The 18,688-nt window shown below is 38.9% G+C and overlaps 1 protein-coding gene across 1 annotated transcript in view; it reads right to left on the bottom strand.

Annotated features, from left to right (window-relative positions):
• DDR2 (discoidin domain receptor tyrosine kinase 2) overlaps positions 1 to 18,688 on the bottom strand; it is a 68,166-nt gene that overhangs the window by 5,326 nt on the left and 44,152 nt on the right. Inside the window, exons 8-16 of the mRNA XM_063298529.1 lie at positions 17,868 to 18,111; positions 15,851 to 15,913; positions 14,563 to 14,693; positions 13,337 to 13,547; positions 11,839 to 12,062; positions 7,542 to 7,669; positions 5,002 to 5,193; positions 3,719 to 3,953; positions 44 to 193 (exon numbers count right to left, since the gene is read on the bottom strand). Of these exons, the coding sequence (XP_063154599.1) occupies positions 44 to 193; positions 3,719 to 3,953; positions 5,002 to 5,193; positions 7,542 to 7,669; positions 11,839 to 12,062; positions 13,337 to 13,547; positions 14,563 to 14,693; positions 15,851 to 15,913; positions 17,868 to 18,111 (1,578 nt within the window). The remainder of the gene's footprint in view (positions 1 to 43; positions 194 to 3,718; positions 3,954 to 5,001; positions 5,194 to 7,541; positions 7,670 to 11,838; positions 12,063 to 13,336; positions 13,548 to 14,562; positions 14,694 to 15,850; positions 15,914 to 17,867; positions 18,112 to 18,688) is intronic.

Below are 18,688 nucleotides of genomic sequence, written 5' to 3' on the forward strand. Positions count from 1 at the left end.
ATCTCCCCCAATGGGGGACTCTTACATTCAGATATTTTCATACCTGTCGTCCCTGATTTCTAAAAAATTCTCCGGTGTTCTCAATTACTTGTTCATCAGATAGCTGAGAATATGGTTGCTCTCGGCAAAAGGTGAAGGTCTCCCAGAGCGTAACACCAAAAGCCCACACATCACTTGCTGTGGTGAATTTTCCCTGGTTGGAGAAACGGGGGGAAAAAAATCAAAACAAATTATATAACTAACCAGAGATTCATGGCTTCCTTAAGAATTAACAAACTCCAGGGATTAAAACTGTGCCCACAGAAAAATAAAAATGTGTAAATCATATAGATCTGTATGTTTTCCAGAATGTGTAGTCTACATTTATCCACCTTTCTGTCAGCACCTGATCATTCGAGCATTCACACAATCACAGTAAGGAAGCTGCGATTCCTTTAACTGTTTTAATGAAGCGTAATGAACGGTACAGAAGGCAAGCTGCGAATAAAGATTTCCCACTCAAACCTAACTTAAAACTACATTCCCTTAGTTAGTCCCCTTTCTCATGAAACATGTCACTCCCCCTCCCATCCAGATGGTATTCCTGGCATATCTCAACTTGCGTCCTTGATGTGCTCCATAGCCATAATACACCACGTTACACTCCAACTTCACACACCCCTCCCATCTGGCAACATGGGAGAAGGAAATGATGGAAGATGCTCCGATAAGGGTTTCTGTGAAACCTTTGATCGGGGGATCTGAAACATTCAGTCCCATCTGGTGCTGAAGCTGTTCAGAGAAGCTGTTGTTTAGATATCCATCTTCATTCTTTCCCTACCTTTGCCATAAGAAAGTTTGTTATTGAAAGGAAGGCCTGATAGAGATTTTGGCTATGTTCATCCAGAGTGATAAATGCATGCTCTATTTAGTCATGGAAAGAAATAAAGCAACCAGGGTTTAAGATGGATTTTTCAAACTGGGTCAATCTATTTTTCGACTTTAGACTAGAGGCCTTCAGCAGTTGCCAGACTTGACCAATAGTATAGTTCTCATCACTTGTTGCTACAGAAATGAAAGCAGTTAAGATGGTAACTGAGATGCCAAAGAAGGAGGATTTGGAATCAGCATATAGGGGCATTAAGATTATGGGGTTAAGTTTATTTTATGTTAGACTCAGACTTTCCAGAACTATAGGTGTCTGTACTCCAATGACAAAATCTGCCCTCTTCCTTATTTTTATCCACCTATATATTCAGAACAGCATAAAACCTGGCTGCCTATAAGCCACTGGCATCTATAGAATTATTTATTGTGAATGGCCCAGAGTCCCCCGTATGAGGGAGATGGGCGGTGATAAAAATATGATAAATAAATAAATAAATTACTCTTGAGGAATATGGCAGTGAAGCCTGAGTGGATGACTAGAAATCTTAGGGTATTAGCCTTTTCCTTCCGGTCTCTAGTGGGAGGGAGTAAAATCACAAAAAGGGAGGCCAGAAGCAAGGAAGCATGTCACTTTCTCCTTGGCTTGGCTGCTTTGCTATTTGCTCTGCCCTCCATCTCTGTCAGGTTCTACCTCTGCGCCCCGAGACACAGCCTGGCTGTTTTCCTTTCTGCTCCTGCCTCAGAGTCTTGTCTGTTCCCATGCCAAATGTGATTCCATGAATTCCCTTGCTCACCTCTCTCCCCTAATGGACTTCAAAGGCAGCTCAGTTTAAAGCTGAGATCAAATCCAGATTCAACTATGTTTGCTACCTTTGTATTAGAACACCTTGTACGTTTTAGCCATCTCTGGTATAGAAGATGAAAGAGTGGTTAAGACCGAAAGTTTCTGTTGCAGAATGCTGGGAAAGCCTTTAGCCCAGGAGAGATCAGAAAAGTCACACACAACAGGCATATCTATAAAAATAATTTATTTACAAAAAGCAAAACATATTTAAAGGACTTAGCTCTCCTGGCTTGCTACATATCGGCAGAGAGAAAAAAAGGAAGTAAGAAACAAGTCCGGGCAGGTTCCTCCCCCCAGGCGATTTGCATCAAGCATGTGAAAGGAGACAATCAAATACAACCTCTTCACCCGGCCAAAATGATTAGGTACAATAGCAGTCTTAATCGTTAGTAGGAAAACCTCAACAGTTTCCTTCCTTTTCAAACAATATGTGTTTATGGGCAAGGCCTGTGCTAATGATAGTGACAATAAACACAAAGCAACCAACCTGGCTGCTATTTTAGGACTGCAACTCCCAGAATTCCTAGACTGAGAGCACCAGGATGGGAAGGTTGATATAACGGGTTTCTAGTTAGTAGTTTTTCGGTTTCCCAAGCTGCCAGACATGTTCATTTTTTAACTAGTTAACCTTAGTTGGCAGTGAGAACGAGAGTGGTCTTCTAGTTATGCAGCCAAACACTAACTTTAGGCTCTTCCTCATGGCTTGTTTGAAGTGGCATCTTTTCATCTCTGAGCTGGCAGAAAACTATAAAGCATAATGTCAGGGTCAGCCTCGCTCCGAATAAGTCACAGACTCACTTAATAGGGATTAAGGATTTCCGGTTTATTGGAACGGAATGCTTGACAGAATGAAAAATGGGAATGGAGGCGTGGTGGCATGGTGTCCTGTTTATACCCCCTTGCCAGACCCCGTGCTCCTCCACCCTCCATTGTCCCCATTCCCCTGACCGGACGGGAGATTTAGATGTTGATGGGATTTGTGATGGTGGTTTGGGCGTTTTCCCGGCTGCCGTCTTTGTCCTATTGGTGCAGGTGCGTCCTCCAGGGCACAAGGCGTGAGTCCTTCTGTGTCATCGATGCTTATCTGAATTACCTTGTGATGCCCTTCTATTAAGCTGTAGATCAGTTCATGGGTGCAGTTGCTTGGGTGATTAGTTGAGCATTGATTTGATTGTATCCTTCCTCTCTTTCCTGATGATCATGATCCACGTTGTGAGGCTCTTGTGTGCCTTGGAACGGGGTCATGACACAATATTTGGCACCTTCATTACCGAACGTATCCTGCCACAGCCCTCAGTTAGCAAATTGTAGTGTCTTTGTTTATTGTGGGCACAGCATGTTAAGGAAAGAGACTGGTAGTCCCTTCCATCAGCTTTGTTTCAATCTCCTCCCACCAAATGTCACCAAACTGGTAGGACAACACCCAGCAATTACTCTCCTTAACATGGGCTGGGGGTGATACAGTGGGAGTCTTCCTTCACACCACGTATCCGTGTGCACTCTCCAACAGGTAAACAGTGTGGTGGGAGGATCAGCTGCTCTAGGTCTCCAAGCCAGGGATCAGCTGATTGGGGAGACTCAAATTCGGAAAAACCAGACTATCTCACTGGCCAAAACAGAATGGCCCTGGAGGACAAGGCCCAGTGTTCACACCTGCCTAAAGTGGCCAGTGGATGCAGGGCAGATCTCAACTCCTAGGGGGTCATCTGACTGTACCAGAAGAGTCAGTGAAGTATGTTAGCTTGCATCCATGATTAAATCTGTGTTAGGATAAGAGGGGAACTGTCCCTTTAATACTGGTATAGTATAAGGATGTCTCAGGCATGTGCTAGAGATGAGATGAAGGCAATATCATGAGGGCACAGCAGTTAAAAAGAGGATGCCTGGTGGGGTGAAGTGCAAGTAGGAAAGGCCCTGTTGTTAGAGTAAGCGGGCAGTGAGTTCATGGCTACCCACAAAAAATTCCACTAACTACTGTAACCATAATAGCAAGTGCAACATGCTCACCAGAAGGATGCTTTCCCATGACATCCAGCGAATAGGGAGTACTGCCCGGCCCTGGATTCTGTAGTAGTCCCCACTGTAGAGGTTGCGGCTCATGCCAAAGTCTGCTATCTTGATGGTGTAATTCTTGCCCACCAGACAGTTGCGTGTAGCCAAATCTCGGTGAACAAAATTCAGAGAGGAAAGATACTTCATGCCAGAAGCGATCTGGGTAGCTATTAATTTCAGGTTGGCATAACTGAATGAAATAAGGAAAAGAAATAAAAATCGGTCCTGCAGCTAATCATCAGCAGTGTGAAAGGGCAAACATGCCACATACACCATCAGCTACCCAGAACAAAAGAGAAGGATTTCCACTCAGAATGTTTATCAAATCCTCTACAGGTCAAAGTAGAAGATACATAAATTGTATATTGTTCTCTTCAACTTCCACTTAATGTGTTTGAAAATATATTGTGGCCCAATCAAGATCAGAATCATCACAACTCAACCATATGATTGGCTTAAAAAAACCCTTCCATTGACATCGTTAAACAAACAACAACAGAAATAGGAAAAAATCCCTCATGGCTAGGGATGAAATTTTTCTACAACAAGAACTGTGGGGAAGCATGAGTCTCCCGAGGCCTGATGATCTCCAGACAGATCAGGCATTATGTACTCAACCTGAATTAAAACTTAAGTGGAACAGCACGGTACACGATTTACATATTGTTTAGTTTAGTTCTCGGTGGTATCTTTCCACCATGCTTAACAGTGCAACTTTTCTTTTCAAGGACAAGCAGTCATCTGGATGAGGATTTGCAATCAAACAATAAGGAACAATCTTTCTTCCTTTCCTCTGTCCTTCAGTAGAGGTTGGAAAAGAAGAGGGTGAAGGAATTTACCAGCCAGGATGCCCCTCAGTGCCTTCCCCCAAGTCAGAATCTTCTCTTTAATTTATTGTATCCCCACTGTCAAAATTTAGACTGTAAGCTTAATTACACTGAAAATTCATAAAGCATGGAGAATGGTCATAGTCTGAAAATGGCCAAGGCCACTGAAAGTGGAAGCAACAAATAGACTTTTCTTCTTCCCAAGGCCAAAGACAAATGAGTAGTAGAGATAATTACAACATCTTCTCCTCTAACTGAAGCCTCAGAATAAACTACAACACTCTTATCACACACATACGCCCAGGCTAAGATATGTATGCAGCTGAAAAATGGAACAGCTGCAGTGCAAACCAGGCCCACCACACAGGAAAGATAGTACAGACTAGAATTGAGGGAGTCCTTCTTATCTACCTGACAGGAGGGGTGGAGCTCTCTGACAGGTTTTGGGGTTCCTGACGAGACAGAAACTGGTTGAGATCACCATTTTCCATGTACTCAGTAATCATGCAGAGAGGGTCATCGGTGATGCACACGGCCAGCAACCGGATGATATTGGGGTCCTTAAGCTTGGACATAATCTTAATCTCCTTGAGGAAGTCATTCCTGCCAGAAACAAAAGTCATTCAAGGATGAAATGAAAGAGCTATGCTGTATTCAAGAGAGTTTGTTAGTATGGGGCAGAAGCCAATAACCTGCTATAAATATATGTGAAACATTTGAACATTCCAAAGCATTATGTACAAGCTATGTGTATTATTTTAACATATGGCTTTAGTTTACTGGGTCACTTTACCAATAATTCGTTCCTTAACTTGGACTGGCAACAAGTTGTCACAATCCCTTTGATTCCTCCCTTTGCCCAGGATGCTTAGGTACCAAAAGCAAAAAATTCAAACAGCAACTGAAACCCCAACATGTATACTAATTAACAAAGGACACAATGTACCAAGAAGGCTTCCAACACAAACCCCTCTGAAATGAATGGGAATTGCAAAACTTCTGCTGTATTATATCACTTCAAAGAGACAAATGTTTCTTTGTTTTCAAAAACTCACTGTACACTCAAAAGTAGCAGGATGTCAGGGTGAACACTCAGCCATGAACTTTGTTGTTTAATACATGGGAGAATTCAAAAATTTGGTCCCTCTTCCTACAGTGATACAGTCACCTCACATCAGTGGCTGCATAGCTTGATGTTCTAAGATGCTAACAATATTTTTTCACATAATTCGTTTGTTAAATTACCATCAAGCAGTATAGTGCTTTATTAAATAAAATTTGTAGTAGGTTCAAATCTCATATTACTCCATGCTGTGAACAAACAGTACCATGTTTGTTCTTACATTATGATCAGACTTTTATGCTGTATTTCTTGTTGTTACTATTGCTACTCTAATTTTTTATCTTTTCTACTGCATTGTTCTTATGTCAGACTTATATGTTTACTGTTTTATATTAACTATTGATGTTCATAAAGTTTTCATGTTTATGATACATTTTATATACCACTCAGAGAACTTCTGTTAACAGAAAGAACAAAAGTACAGTGCATAAATAGGTAATATATTAAATAACCCCTGCATCTATTCTTATGACAGCTATGCTATACAGTACATTATGTTTGCCTCAGTTGATCATAAATTCATAGGAACATGGGGAAGAGGAAACAAATAATGTTCCTCACAACTTCTGTAAAATTTTTCTACCTTTTGTAATGACACTGGAAAATCAGTGAGGAGATAGTGGTGTGGACCCTTTTTTCCTTAGAGGCACAGAATTCTATATTCCCATGTAATGGTTGAGTATACAGTACAGAATTAAACATTTATTTTAACCACTAGAAGGTTATACTCTGTTATTCTCTGTTTTGTCCTGTCTTTGATCCAGAACACCTGTGTAGAGTGGGATGCTCTTTCTCACCTTCAATACTCCTTAATCTTGGGATGGTCTCATCTTTGGCAAGATTAGGTGAAGCACTTCAAGAACAAGATAAGATAAATTATCCTGGTTGGCCTTGACAAAATCAAGTGAGATGAGGCCATTGGAAAAGGGTGTGATTTTATTTATTTTGTTTTATATATTTATATTTATATCTATATCTATACACACACACACTCATTCATTCATTCTATAAAATTCCATCTCAGCCCTCATGAGATGGAATTTTGATGCAGACTTAACTGGGAAGGTGCTGCATGTTTCCTGGCTTTGAAGAAGTCCTCTTGCCATTAAAATTTTGAAGTTCCCTGACTAGCAGAAGTGGAATAAGGTCTTTCTTTTCTCTTTCCTGTGTTTCAGAACATTATAACCTAATTTTCTCATACTGCATTGGAATAAAGCCTTAAGTACTCATACAGGTGTGGTTATCCCTTCTGAATCCAAAAGTACTTATAACCCTACTGGGCTGAGGGACAGGACAATATATCTTTATTTCCGAATTTTGCAGATTTCTTTGTTAGGGCCACTTCTATGCTGTAACTCATTTTCAAAAATGATAGCCTAACCCGCCACCCCCACTCCAAAGAAAAAAGTAACTACAATATTTTTGGAGAAACCCAATCTGAAGGGTCAGCTTTGAACATTTCATCCAATTTTGCCATGAAATAAAAGTTATCAGCAATTTTTTTAACGTCAAGATTTAGAAACATCCTGTACCAGTTTACTGTATCTGAAATGTGATCCGTTTCATGACTTTTCACTTTTCAGTCAATCCTGTAAAACAATAAAAATGTTTATAGCCATTGACTGATTGCCAGTTATAACTAACATGAGATTCAAAGGTGCATATTTGGGCCCTGAGGAATATTAGGAAACTTCAACATCAGTTGGGGGCAACCTGAATGGCTAAATCAGGGGCAAAATGATATGTGTGCAATGTAAAGAAGGTGTATCAGCTACTCTTAAGAATACTGCAACTGCATTCAGCCTCCTTTTCTGTATGTCCCAAGTACCTGGCATTCTTGTTGGCATCAGCTCTCAGCATTTTCACAGCCAGTAGGACAGGCTGGGTGACACTACCATCCAGAACAGCATCCTTGTCCACAAACCTCTCCATTCCTTCCACTTCACACAGGTGAACCTAGAGAAAAAGCAACAAGCAGCACTGTTGTTTACACAAACAGAAGGTCTCAATTTTAAGGAAAAACCCCACAAGATCTCATCTCCTATTCTCTGTGAAGAGCAGGAATGCATCCAAAATGCTACCAGTTTCAGGGTCAAATATGCTTGTGAATGTTAAGATATTCTGTTTTTCATTCCAGTGGGTTAATCATTATAGGAAGCCTCACAGACAAAACAATATTACCTTCAATGTTAAACAGAAAAAGGCAACTTGACCACCTAGAAGAGCCTGATCAGTGTCTGCCCTAAATCTCAGAGACTAATGATCAGTCCTTGACTTTTGTGAGCAACGTAAAGGATACTGTACCTTTGGCTATCTTGATACATGGTAATTACAATATTAAATAATATTCTCCCTTAAAATCTGAGGCAAATCAGCAGGTACATCTGCATCAGATCCAAAACTTTATCCTTAAATAGTTTAACAGCTGCTGGTATATAGTTGTTGCTCTGTTGCCTTGGGTATTTAATAATTACAAAGGATGCTTTGGGGGCTCTTACAAGGAGCTCCCTTGCTTGATTGCTCAAGCGAGTAGAGGATTGAAAGTAAATACCTAAACAGTCATAATCTGATCAATAGATCTTCCATTTGATCTTCCACCTAATCAGGGACTTGAGGCACTTTCTGGAAAGTATTAGAACCCTTGTTTTATAGTAATTAAACTCAAGACATTTCCTATGGCAATAAGAAAATAATCCTTCAAAGTATCTATGCAGGCCTACCTGGATTATGGAAAGAATAGCCACTTCATCACCATAGAGGAGAATGGGAATAAGGAGAAGTGTGAGAGTTGGAGAATGAAAATCTGGTTTACTAAAAGCGTCAACAGTATCATTATTCTAAAGATTAAACAATAATAGGGCAAGAATACAGCTTTGTTTTACACCTATTAGGATGAGGATAGGTTCAGTTAAGTCTCCTCTACAATCAATTTTGTGGCTAGTTTCCTCCAGAGTCTCTCACATGGTATCAGGGGCCACCTTTAGGCTTATGGAAATGACATAAAGGGTCTCTGGGAAGACTATAATATTTCTCAGCTAGTGGTATAATATTGTACATTGGTCCATAGTTGAATTACCCTGCCTGTTCTGCAGCTAAGATGTCTCAGAAAACATCCTATCCAGAAGTTTATAGTATAAAAATCTGATCTAGAAGTTACAGATTACAGAAAATAGACTGATAGGGCGGCAGTTGGAAAGATTAGACTTGCCCCCTTTTTGGTATATAGGAAGAATGATGGAATTAAGCCATTCTCTGGGAATTTGTAAGGAGTTATTTATGGCAGAAAAACAGGGAGCTAGTATAGATGCCCACCAAACAGGATTAGATTTTTAAAATTCTGGTAGAATTATGTCTTTGCCATGAATTTTATTATTTTTCAGTTGAAAAATTAATTTTTTAACTTCTGAGTGTCAGACTGGAGGCCATTTGGGAGGGGGTCATCTGGTGGCAGAACATAAGAATCAGCTTGTGGAGATGTATTAAATGGACCATGGAAGGTTCTGTCCCAAGACTGAGGGGAGATTAAATTGTTGTTAATAGCTGGGTTAGATTTTGCTGAGGATTGGGAAATAAGATGCCAAAACAGGCAGGAATCTTTATAGTACATAACTTGGTTTCTTCTCCTATGGAAGCCTCTTGTAACTCTTGTTTAGAGAATGAAAGGTTTCTGGGGAAGAAAGATTATTGTAAGTTTGATCATTCCTATATGCAGATATTATCAGTGCTTTTACTGGGTTTAGATTGCTGATTGAATTGAAGAGGAAAGGAAGTTGATCATATTTAAGTTACTCTTGAGCTAAACTAATAATCTGTTGGAATACAGTGATAATTTTACAATCATTGCTAGCTACATTTATAGACTGTTTCAAATTATAGATTACCAGGGCTACAAAAAATTGGGCCATAGCCACAGACAGTTTATTACACCATACTGGAGAAAAGTAACTGTTGGTGGCAAGGGAATCAAGTGTTTGTAAAGACTGGCTCTGCTCAGCTGAGTTAATAGTGAGGGGGAAGATTTATTTATTTATTCAATAATATACTGCCAGGGGAAGATTTATTTATTTATTCAATATACTGCCAGGGGAAGATTTATTTATTTATTCAATTTATACACCTGCCCATCTCAGAGCAGTGACTCTAGACTCTAGATGGTCACTAGGTAAATGGAAAGACACAGATATATGTTTACAATGTTTACAAACTCATATAATCTAAAATGGAGGCCTCTCCTGAATCCCCAAAGACTAGTTCACTCTCTGGGTCACCAGGCATAGATCCACTCAGTAGTTTCAAATCAAGAATTATTATTATACTTATTTTTGGTACCTGAAAATAATAATAACAATAATAATAATACTTAAATACTTAATAATAAAAACTTGTATGCACAACAATCAAAGACATTACAATAAGATCAATAAAAGATAAAAGATGGCAAGTGTGACCGACCAGATGGATGAAGTGAGGGGTCTCACTCTCCCTCACCAAAGGCCTGGGTGAAGAGCCAGGTCTTCACCACTCTTCTGAACAACAGCAGAGTGGTGGCCATCCAGATCTTGAGAAGAACCTTATTCCACTACTACAGAGAAGGGGTCTGGGATCCCAATAGATGACATTGTATAATCAAAGGAATCCAGAGTGTACCAACTCTGCAAGATCAAATTGGCCAGGCAGATATTATGGGAGACAGATGGTCCCGCAAGTAACCAGGCCCTATGCCATGTAGGGCTTTATAGGTAATGACCAGCATCTTGAGTTGCACCCAGAAGCAAACTGGCAACCAGTACAGCTCACGAAGCAGAGGTGTTACATGAGCATACCAAGGCATGCCCATTACTGCTTGTGCTGTTGGATTCTGGACCAGTTGAAGCTTCTGAATGCTCTTCAAGGGCAACTCCATGTAGAGCTCATTGCAGTAGTCAAGCTGCAAGGTGATTAGGGCATGAGTGACTATCTGAAGGGCCCTGATAAGCCTGACAACCCCTTGGTTAAGTTGAATTACTAAGACTGATTTTTAAAATATCAGTCCAGCATTTTGGTTGATTAATTGATTTGATTGATCAAGTAAAGTAGGAGCCCAAGAGAAATCAGCAACAAAATTGTTTTTTTCAAAAAAAAAAAAAGACCTGGACTGGTAGCTTATATGAAATAATTCTGAACATCAGGGCATTATCTGCTTTGATCAGAGATGACTGTGGGACAGAAGAAATGTGTGCACAATTCTATCACAAAAGTTTTCAAAACAGTTCAAACAAATAAGCTAGAAGTATTCCATGTCTTAATGTTCACTACTTTGTTCTTCTCCACAATCCCATTTAATCAAAAAGGTTTGGAAACACTAAGTAAAATCTGGTAAAATCCATTTACCAGAAGGATTACTGTATTGGGATGATTATTTAGATCTTAGATACAATGTCCTGGTTCACAATCTGCACTAAGTTTGGGTTAGCATGTTTATATACATAGCCAGTTGTGGTTTATTTTTCAAACCATGGTTGAGCAAATCATAATCAGGATGATGTATGACCCCATTCAATGTCTTATCATACTTGTAGAGATAGCAGAGGACTAAAGTAAAAACAAAGGCTTTTAAAAAGTTGATATTTATTTGATTTTCTTATACCCATTATTTGACTTTGTTATCAGCTGTTAAAAGAAGACATTTTGGGGGGGAGATGAGCAGTGATAAAATTCAATAAATAAACAAATAAACGATAGACCAAAGGTATTTTGTGGCCATAGAAGGTCAATAACAATGAAAGCTTTCAATTCTGAGAGTCAGGATTTTCTGAAAAGACTATAATCATTCCTGTCTTTTTAAAAAAAATGTCTTCTTGACCATAGATACTGAAAAATATTTAAGTCACACCCTTTTGTGTTTTTCCACCTTAACTTATTTTTCCACTTGATTTTGCAAAACAACGGCAACATTAACTTAACTTTAATTGGCTATGTATTTGCCAGTTGATGGGATAAATTTGATTGAAATGAGGGAAGGCCATCTCCTTTTTCAGTATCTATGGTCATGCTAAATAATAAATTTTATATCAGTTTTATCATTCATCTCCAGTCAGATTTTGGAGATAAATCTACTGTAAAGAACATATGTAGCAAGTTCTCACCTCCCCAAACTGTCCTTCTCCCAATTTCTCCTTGAAAGTCAACAGCTTCCTAGGGAACTCGGCCACAGTCACGTCTTTGCCATAGAGTAAGTCCATGGTAATTTCAGGGACCGAATAGGTGTTGCTGCCTGTCACTCCCTGCAAGTTCACAATATCTGCTTCTGCATAATGGGGAACCCCTTCGGCTCCGTTTGGCTGGGTTGGCTTGGTGATCCCACTGCAGCCTAAGAGGAGAGAAGATCAGAGACAAGAGAATCTCAGTGAAGGAGATCCTGGAGCTTTGGTTGCTGGTAAGCCTGGAAAGAGAGATTGCCTGAAGCTGCAGGGCACGGAGGACTGCCAAAAGAACTAACTCCAGGCAAGCTATGGAGAAAAATAAATATCAGTGAGACTCACTATGGGCTAGAGCAGAGCATGTTACATAAGACATAGGGTTGTGCTGCTTCTAAATTATTCATCAAGTAAAGCTGAATTTGGTAGCTAGCTTCAACTGTGCAAGTTAATTTTTTTTCTTAATTTATGTTATTTATATTGCTTTTCTTAATTATAAGAATGGATATGGAATTATATGTAGACATGAATACTGTTTGTTTTAATCAGCCATCCCTTTTAACGTTCCAGGCTTGAACCAGGCTAGAGACTGATATCTCACGGATTTCTTTTTTCCCTGTTAGCATTCTTACTTGAGGCCCTTCTATGCCTCTTCACGTCATCTGTTATAAGATAGGAATGACCCAGGATAGGGTTTTTTTGTTTGGATCACGTAGGGAAACCTCTTCTATTACAATCCATTTTTGCTACCATGTATTCATCTTTATTGATAGTGAGTCTTTTTTTTTAAATTATAAACAGGTATGGGAGATACTTTTCCAAAAAAAGAAAAACAACTGGAATGTTTTTCCTTCAGAAATTCAGCAAACGTTCACAAATATGAAGGGCTAAAAAACCAATTTTAAAATAAAACAAAACTAACCCAAAAAGCTATGATTTTCAAGAAAGTAAATTCTGTGCCCCAATATATTTCTCTATGCAGCTGGGAATTTCACATCTGACCTCAACAGAAAATGCTGCTTTTTCAGTTAGGACATTTGCGATTATTATTCAAATTTAATTACTGCCCATCTCCCCCAAAAGAGGGACTCTGGGTGATCAGTTTGATCTGAGAGCAACATGGATGACAATATCCCAATATATTCTTTCCACAGTCTGTACAGATGTTTAGATAGAGCAATGATACTAACCAGGTTAATTTACCAAAGTTTGTTCACAGTTCTATTCCTAAGAGCCAATTTACATTCCTTCATTTAGCATGAAGGAATAAAAGATCCAGCTACTGCTGGAATAGGCCACCAGCCTTCCCTCATTTCAATCAAACTTATCCCATCAGCTGGCAAATACATAGACAATTAAAGTTAAGACACACTTTCTTATTCTAGATTGATCTAGTACGATGTGGGAATGAGTTAACAGTCTCTTTACAAATATTGGCCAGTCTGACCTGCCTCATCTTCCCCTGGGATGAATTCAGGAAGCTTGCGGATCAGTCGCGATGGCTCTTGATAGTCTGGCCCTAGGGGGAATATGCGGTCATAAGTGGAGTTTGATTCTTGTTCACTGGATGGCGTGGAGCTGCTGTGGTGGAACATATTGGATTCGCTGGGTAGAGAGAGACTGACAGTCATTTCATCATCCAGCATCCGGCGGGAGGCCTAGAAATCAAAAGAAAACACATGATGTTCTTCTTCACTATAAATTGGTGAATGACAAAGTATCTTACTGAGCAGATTCTAACCTAAGGTGGTATCTCTGCTCAAATAACATTTGTTGTAAAACATCTGAGAAGCTTTCTGTTGTACAGAATTTTTAATGGGTCAATTTTCATGCTTACATACTCTTCTGTTCACATGTGTAGGATACATGCAAACAGCAAATATGACATAAAAGTCTAAAAAAATTCTACTCCAGTGAGTACAATTAATTCTAGATGATATATTCAACTATAGCACAACATCCCCATACACTATACCAAGGAGTCTGGAGATACTTCCGGCAGTCTTCACATCTGAATTTATTTTAACCCAGATTTTAGAGTCTGAGATTGCCAGTGCTTTGTCCTTCTATCTGATACAGTATACTATTTGTAATCTGGCATACCTTTCAATTTCTTCTTTATACTGATACATTTTATCTCTTCCCTCTTCCCTGAATTCCTTATATGCAGGTATGTATTGATTATATATAGATATTGATTTCATGAATCACAGAATTGACTCAACATTCTTTTTGTGCTATGTTTTATCCATGTACTCATCAACTTATGTAGACAGAGAGGACAGAGCAGGGCAGGAAAGGAGGTATATAATTTGATTGCATATAAAATTATACTATTACAATGGTGATGAATGCACCATTGGAAGATCTGATAGATTGCTGTGGAGAAAATCTATCTATGTGGTTGCTAGGAGTCGAAAACAACTTGATGGCACATACAGTAATCAATCAATCACAAATATATCAAGACTCTTCGGGTGCATGAGGAGCAAGCAGAAAGAATATTTGTCTGTGTGTATACACACAGAGTATATTTACTTCCCAATTTTTATTAATAACCTTTAGACCAGAAGCTAATTTCACTAGCCAGTTTCAATAATATTAATGTTGAGCTCTAGCCATTAAACCAGCAATTCACATCATTTATGATGTAGCATCTGCCTGTAATCTTACCTTTTCTAACATCTTCTGCCAAAACTGCCTCCAGAGTATGATTACAATGATGGCCACGAGGATAAAGATGATTGCCACTAAGCAGCCAATTAAGATGCGAGTATTGCTGTCATCTACTTTGAGAGTAGGATCTGTTAGAAGAGAAGAGGATAATAGTGCCGTGTGAGCTTTAGGTGAAATAATGAAAACAAAGACAGGGTAGTCGGCTAGCTGCCAATGAAGTTGGCCATCTCTTCTTGGATTCCATCCCCCTCCTATGAATTATCTTTAGTATTTTTCCAGACAATTTAAAGTGCAATAATTGCATATTAGTGAATAGGATCCAGATGTCTATCTTGAAGCAAGTCTTTCTGTCATAAGAATATTACAGTTTCTAAGCAGTCATTGATAACATTTATTAACTAGAAAGATACAGTTTTCCCCTACCACAACTATAAGTTTTTTAATGTGAATTTTTAAAATAAATAGATGACAATTACACAAAATATCAAATAAGTGACAGCTGGACAAGCCATCAAGAGTAAAGAGACTTTCAATTATTAATATCTAAACTAGTCTGATCATACTAACACTATGGAATTTCCCTTTTTGGTATCTTTAGCAGAATAACAATCCCTACAATACCTTCAAAGTTTGTATGTTTTCATATCTGTACTTCCTTAACACATGGACACTGTTCTATTCCTCCTCTATTATGCCTTTTTTCTGGTTTTATAAACAGTATTGTACTACTACTCAGTTTTATACACAAATAAACATGCACATTTAATAATTCCACCTTCATACCCAATTGACATTGATTCTGGGAATATCCATTAATTATCAGCATTGGAAAGGAAGCCTGGACAATTAATTATTTTTCCACATTCCAAGCTAATACAAGAGTGGTCAACATCTGGAATGTTGAGAAGGTAGGTAAGTAAAGTAAGTTTCTTGTTGTAACCACAGGTCATAACATACAGTGTGCCATATGTTGAAAACGTGCTGTGAGCACTCCTGCAAAATGGCTGCCAAGCAGGACATACCAAATTTCAAAGCACCAATTTAAAAGAATATTGTCTTTCCAATAGCATCCACTCTTGCCAGAAGAATCCTGCTATCTCTACTTTCATTTGCCCTTTTTTGGGGGTGGTGGGGGTGGTGTCCTGTGAACACATTTACCCAAAACCAACAGCTGCTATCCATCATCTATATCATTCATCATTTATTTTCTCTCTCTCTCTCTGAACAAAAAATACATTTGTGGGTGTTTGCTTAGAGACCCCAACATAGCAAGTATCATACATACCGTAAGTAGTGGGAGTCACTGAAGACTCAGGAAGGGCTCCAGAATTGTTGTACATAGCTGTATCTAAGAAGAAGGGGAAAAAAACATTACTGCAGAGCCAAAGAAATAGGGGATTTGTTGAGAGAGAGGAGGGCATATAGTTGGGATATAAAGATCTCCAATTCAAAGCCTGGCATAAATTTAAAAAGGACCTCTCCTTGCAAAACTAAGGAACAGCATCTGCCTACGTTTCTTTTGACATCTGTGATGAGCATTAAGGCTTCAGAGTATACAGTATCTGAGATACTGGCACCTGAAGCAACATTACAGTTGTGAGATTGAACTGAATTAAACTGAACTTAAAAGTCCACTGGAGTTGGCCGACCAATAAATTTAAATAAACAAACAGATATAGAAATAATAATAATTCTTCAAGGCTTTTTCTTCAGTGGAACTTAGGACTATTTTTTTCAAAAAGAGGGACCAGTTCCTTTCCCAATAGGTTATCTTTAAATGCTCTAATCTAAGAACTTCACAATGGAATATTCTTCAGTTAACCAGCATCCTCTTGCTGTGTTTTTATTTGCAACTCAGTAGTTTGACGATATAAACTATATTAATTACAGCGAAGAGATTTATGTTAGAGTTTTAAACTGAAAACTGAAATGTATGTGAAATGTTTTTCTGTAATATTAAGTATTTTCTGTAATATTACACTAAAAAGAAAATGTTACATTTATGAGGAAGCATATAAATTCTTACAATAATAATAATAAACAGCATCTAGGCAATCTCTGTTACTTATTTTGCAAAGTATGACAATTATTAACTCACATCTATTGCTTACTTTCAACAGGCACGAAATAGTGTCTAATAAAGATGGGGAACCCTTGGTCCACAGGCTGCACACAATTCTCTAACCTACCCAAAGCATCCCATGAAGACTGACCAAAATTTGGCAGCAAAATGGCCAAATGTTGGTGGTGCAATTTTAGCTCATTCTTTGGAATTTTGGGAGTTTCATGAGGAGGAATGGAGGGTTTGCACCCCAATGTGTCTTGCTTTTATTCCTACTATTTAAAGTCCCAGATCAAAGAAGAAACATGAGGCTGAGAGGCTGAATTGTGGTCCCTCATATTTTAGAATTTGCCTACCACTTGTCTAATAGGAAGAGCCATAACTTGGAGGAGAGACTTTTGATCTTATGTTCACTTTTGGGTCTGTCCAGGGAAGAGATCTAAAGTTGCATAATTGGGAAGAGAAGGTTTGGTGAGTGTTCCTCCTCTGAGGTAATGTTATCTACAGAGACCCCCAAGCTGAGTCTTCTCAATGATTGCTTCCCTTCTATGCAACAGCTTACTCCCTGACACCCAGTCCTCCTCCATCTTACTGAACTTCCAGAGGGCTGTAAAGACTTAGCTGTTCAGGACAGCACATGGGGATGTGGCGGTTTAGTCTACCTGTGTGGGTGGCACTGTTATGGTATGTTGACCGGGAGTGCTTTGTGAAACTATGTTTTTAACCCTCTGTTATGGTATTGTGTAAACTGCTCAAAGCCTGTGGGAATTAAGCAGCACAGAAGCCTTTGCAAGCAAGCAAGCAAGCAAATAAATAAATCTCTTATCGACATTGATAAAAACAGTGACTGCTATCTATTGAAGCCTAGAGACTATGAGGCATGTCAGCCCGACCTGCAGCCTGAACATCCATTGGAATGCCTAACTCAGCAAATTCTTTGTACATCTCAAAAGCAAGAACTGTTTGGTTTATACCTACTAAGCATTTTCCTATTTTGTCTCCTCAAGAAAGCTAAAGGCCTTGGGGGGAAATGCTGCTGGCAAGGCAAAACAGTAAACCCTAATTCTTAGAATCCGATATAAAATCCACCATTATCTGTAACTTTGTCTCCACAGCTTATATATAAGTAACATGTTAGATTATGCTATCTCTGCCCCTGATTATGCTATCACTGATTTATATGTAAATAAATATCAGTATATTACACTTCCTCTACAACCCTGAATTCCCTTCATCATACCTGACTGGAAGGTAATCTCACTGAACATCATCCAGGTGTCAGCAAAGTAGAACTGGCATTTGATGGCATTAGCCATCCGATGGAGAAGGGGTACTGTCACAAAGCGAGCACTGGGATTCACATCATCTAGTACCAGTACTGAGGAGATGGTGTTTGGTTCCCATTCATTTGCATCAGAGCGGAAATGGCACTGCACCTCCCTGAAAATCTTTACTCCTTTGGCAAACATATTGTTGCAGTGAACCTGTGTAATAGAGATAGATGTTCTATGAACTGGCCATGATTATTTTCATCTGAAACCATGATGTGTCCTAACTGTTTCCATTTTTTACAAGTGTGACTATTCCATGTGCAATTGTAGCATAAGATGTGCTAGAATATTATGTCCCTAATTTCCAGTCAAGAGGCAGCCTATCTGTGAGATATCAAGTGAGGAAAGCAAATTTATATAACTCAAGGGTTTCAATTCACCTCTATTCCAGCTTGGTATACATGCCCATGTGAACACATTAATATGACCATGATTCCCCAGACACCTATGAATATTCTGAATTCCCATGAATGTTGCCTGGTGAGCAAATTCATCATTTTCTGTTTTTGTTTGTACCTTGACTTCTGTAGACAAAAACACTACATTTGCACGGAAATGTAAGCTAAGTTTTCCCCTATTCCATCCTTCCATGCTTCCTACCAATCAGTGAACAATCTATCACAATCTGTTGTAACAGATAAATTTTTTTTATAGCAATATCATCAAGAAAGGTCAAATTGTCAACCCTCTTTTTAAGCAAGAGGGATTTCTTTAAACATTGATTTAATTG

The sequence above is a fragment of the Candoia aspera genome, chromosome 3, assembly GCF_035149785.1.
Source record: "Candoia aspera isolate rCanAsp1 chromosome 3, rCanAsp1.hap2, whole genome shotgun sequence".
Lineage (NCBI taxonomy): Eukaryota > Metazoa > Chordata > Lepidosauria > Squamata > Boidae > Candoia > Candoia aspera.